This window comes from Sinocyclocheilus rhinocerous, unplaced genomic scaffold (genome assembly GCF_001515625.1).
Source record: "Sinocyclocheilus rhinocerous isolate Xijiao unplaced genomic scaffold, SAMN03320098_v1.1 scaffold735, whole genome shotgun sequence".
In the NCBI taxonomy this organism is placed as follows: domain Eukaryota; kingdom Metazoa; phylum Chordata; class Actinopteri; order Cypriniformes; family Cyprinidae; genus Sinocyclocheilus; species Sinocyclocheilus rhinocerous.
In genome coordinates this window covers 323,556-326,044 of record NW_015629505.1, presented here as the reverse complement: position 1 = coordinate 326,044, position 2,489 = coordinate 323,556, and the positions used below count along the sequence as shown (strand labels likewise).

Below are 2,489 nucleotides of genomic sequence, written 5' to 3'. Positions count from 1 at the left end.
TTACAACTGTGAAATTACAAACAAAAAATACACATTCTGAGACATGAACTAAAATGAAGTGTGAATTTTATTAACATTAAATCGTCCTCCCATTTTCACCTCAAAATTATGGGGAAGCTGTGCCTTCCCTGCCTCCCCCGACGAGCCGCCACTGAAAATTGCAAGATGTTAACTCAAAATTGCAAGATATTAACCTGAGATTGCAAGAAAGACAGATTTGTGTTATAAACACACAAATTTGAGAGACAGAATTGTAAGATGTGAGAATTCTGAAAACAATATTGAAAGACATTAACTCAAAATGGCAAGAAATAGTCAGAACTGTGTGTTATAAACCTACAATTCTGAGAAAGAAAGAAATTGCGAGATATAAATTGGAATTGGAAGAAATGAAGTCAGAATTGTGAAATAAAAGTCGCAATTATCTTTTTTTTATTCTGTTGTAGCGACATCCACACAAAGGTGGCGCACCTTTGGAGGGTCTATAGAAAACATGCCAATATGTCAACTAAATATATGTCAACTAAATAATTAAATATTTACTTTTAATATTTACCATTTAATATTTGGGTTTTCGTACAATGACAATATAAAAGACAATTGTGTACATATAATTTAATTGTATAATTTAAAAATAAATCACTTAGATGTGTTTTTGGTTATATACAAAAATGTTTAATTTGTCAGTACTTACACCCTTGTGCAAATGAGTGTGAGTGTGCGTGTGTGGTAGAGGAACTGCTGATTATCATTAAGTAATTAGCCTCAAGTGTGTTACTGACCTCTGCATTTAACAAATAACACATTATCATTGTGCCAAGCATCTGGATATGGAAGATTCCACCATTCACGGAGTAAATGGAAACAAGACTCAGTTACTGAAGCATCTCTCTCCATTCACACAAGTAGCACAGCTCTACACATAAACAAGTCCTCCGAATGTTTACTTACAGTCTTACTCTGACTTTTCCTGCCTGTCACATCTGCCAGCATTAAGATACAGTGTTTTGTTATTGACACTGGGTTTGTCCTGTGCTTGTATTTACAGAGACTGTGGAGCATGGATCAAATAAATCTGACAGGTGCGTATGACTGGAACTGGTATGTGAAAAAAAAAAAATTGCCCTTCACGTCATTTCAGACCAGTGTGTCTAAACGTTTGGTTTAAGCTTTAAATGAATGACATCGAATACAGCTAGCGAGCATCTTTCAATAACAGGCCTTTTGTATATTAACAGAAGAAGCATGCAGAAGGAGAAGGGACAGAGGAAAGACGAGACATACTGGAGGGAGATCAACGCGGCCATGGCCCTCACTAACCTGGCTCAGCCCAAGGACACGGCCACCGCCGCCACCACCAGCTGCATCATCCAGAAATCCTCACACATAGCTGAAATCAAGACTGTTAAAGTGCCTATCCTGCACAAATACTAATGCACACAAACAAACGCAGAAGATCCCGCTCTTCTACTTTTGGAATTCAGTTGTTTTGAATATTGTTTATTACTTTGTGGTACTGATAAAGAATGCATTTTTTGGTTGGTTTGTTTTTATTGTTATTATGAGTACGATGAAGTGCCCTGAAATGCAGCATTTGTTTAGTTCACCGATTTGTGCATTTCCTTGGGGCCGCACAAGCTTTTTTGATAAGTGTTGATGAATTGTCAGTAACGACAGTATTTCTGAACGAGACACTTTTGCAATGTTAACTTATTTTGATATAAATCAGAAATTTGTATTGTATCGCACCAAAGTGCCTTCATGCATCTCAAAGGAGAGATTAGTGAGAATGTACAGTTCATGTCCTCTCAGAACGAAATAAAACGCTTGAAACGACAGGAGGAGTGTGTAGCCTACAGGAGCTGATGACCTTAAAATGAAATCAGCACAAGTCACAAAGACATGCTCATGAACCTAAGGCCATTTCTGCATGTTTTGTCTTAAAATCTCAATCTGGCTGTGACTACGACATTATTTTGTCTCTAAAATGGAAAACTTCAACTGTCACCTGCCAACAATAGTCCTGAGCTGAGAGATAAGTTCAGTCAGCCTACATCAAACTCCAGCCCTTCCTTCCCAGCTAACAAGCAAAGTTCTCAGAAGTTTGGCAAGCTTCAAAGTTATGAACAAATGTCCTTCCAGTAATGTTAATAGCGCCTTTGCTTAGTTATCTGGTCTTTAATAATGTTCTCAAAACAGTAGCACAAAAATGTTATTTATACATCGTTCATGGAACATTGTTATTTATACATCATTTATGGAATGTTTTATTTCTGAAAAGTTTTAGTTGGATGTTCAAATGTTCAAATGCTGCAAAATGTTCTGATAACAGTCCCATAATTTTTGCAAAATTATAAAATTCCGTTTTCCCTCAACCAAAAAAAAAATACATTTCTATAACTGGATGTTTTTAATGTTCAAAGAACATGCAGAAATAACCTTAATGGGAATGTTAGCAAAATGTTCTTAGAACATATTTTTGTTAGCTG

At 36.2% G+C, this 2,489-nt stretch overlaps 1 protein-coding gene across 2 annotated transcripts in view; it reads left to right on the top strand.

Annotated features, from left to right (window-relative positions):
- mkxa (mohawk homeobox a) overlaps positions 1-2,096 on the top strand; it is a 29,319-nt gene extending 27,223 nt beyond the window's left edge. Inside the window, exons 6-7 of one of the 2 annotated variants that reach the window (XM_016550909.1) lie at positions 1,049-1,082; positions 1,242-2,096. In XM_016550909.1, the coding sequence (XP_016406395.1) occupies positions 1,049-1,082; positions 1,242-1,434 (227 nt within the window). In that variant the 3' untranslated portion in view covers positions 1,435-2,096. Of the gene's footprint in view, positions 1-1,048; positions 1,083-1,238 lie in introns of both variants that reach the window. The other variant, XM_016550907.1, reaches the window with a different exon arrangement.
- The last annotated feature ends 393 nt before the right edge of the window (positions 2,097-2,489 follow it).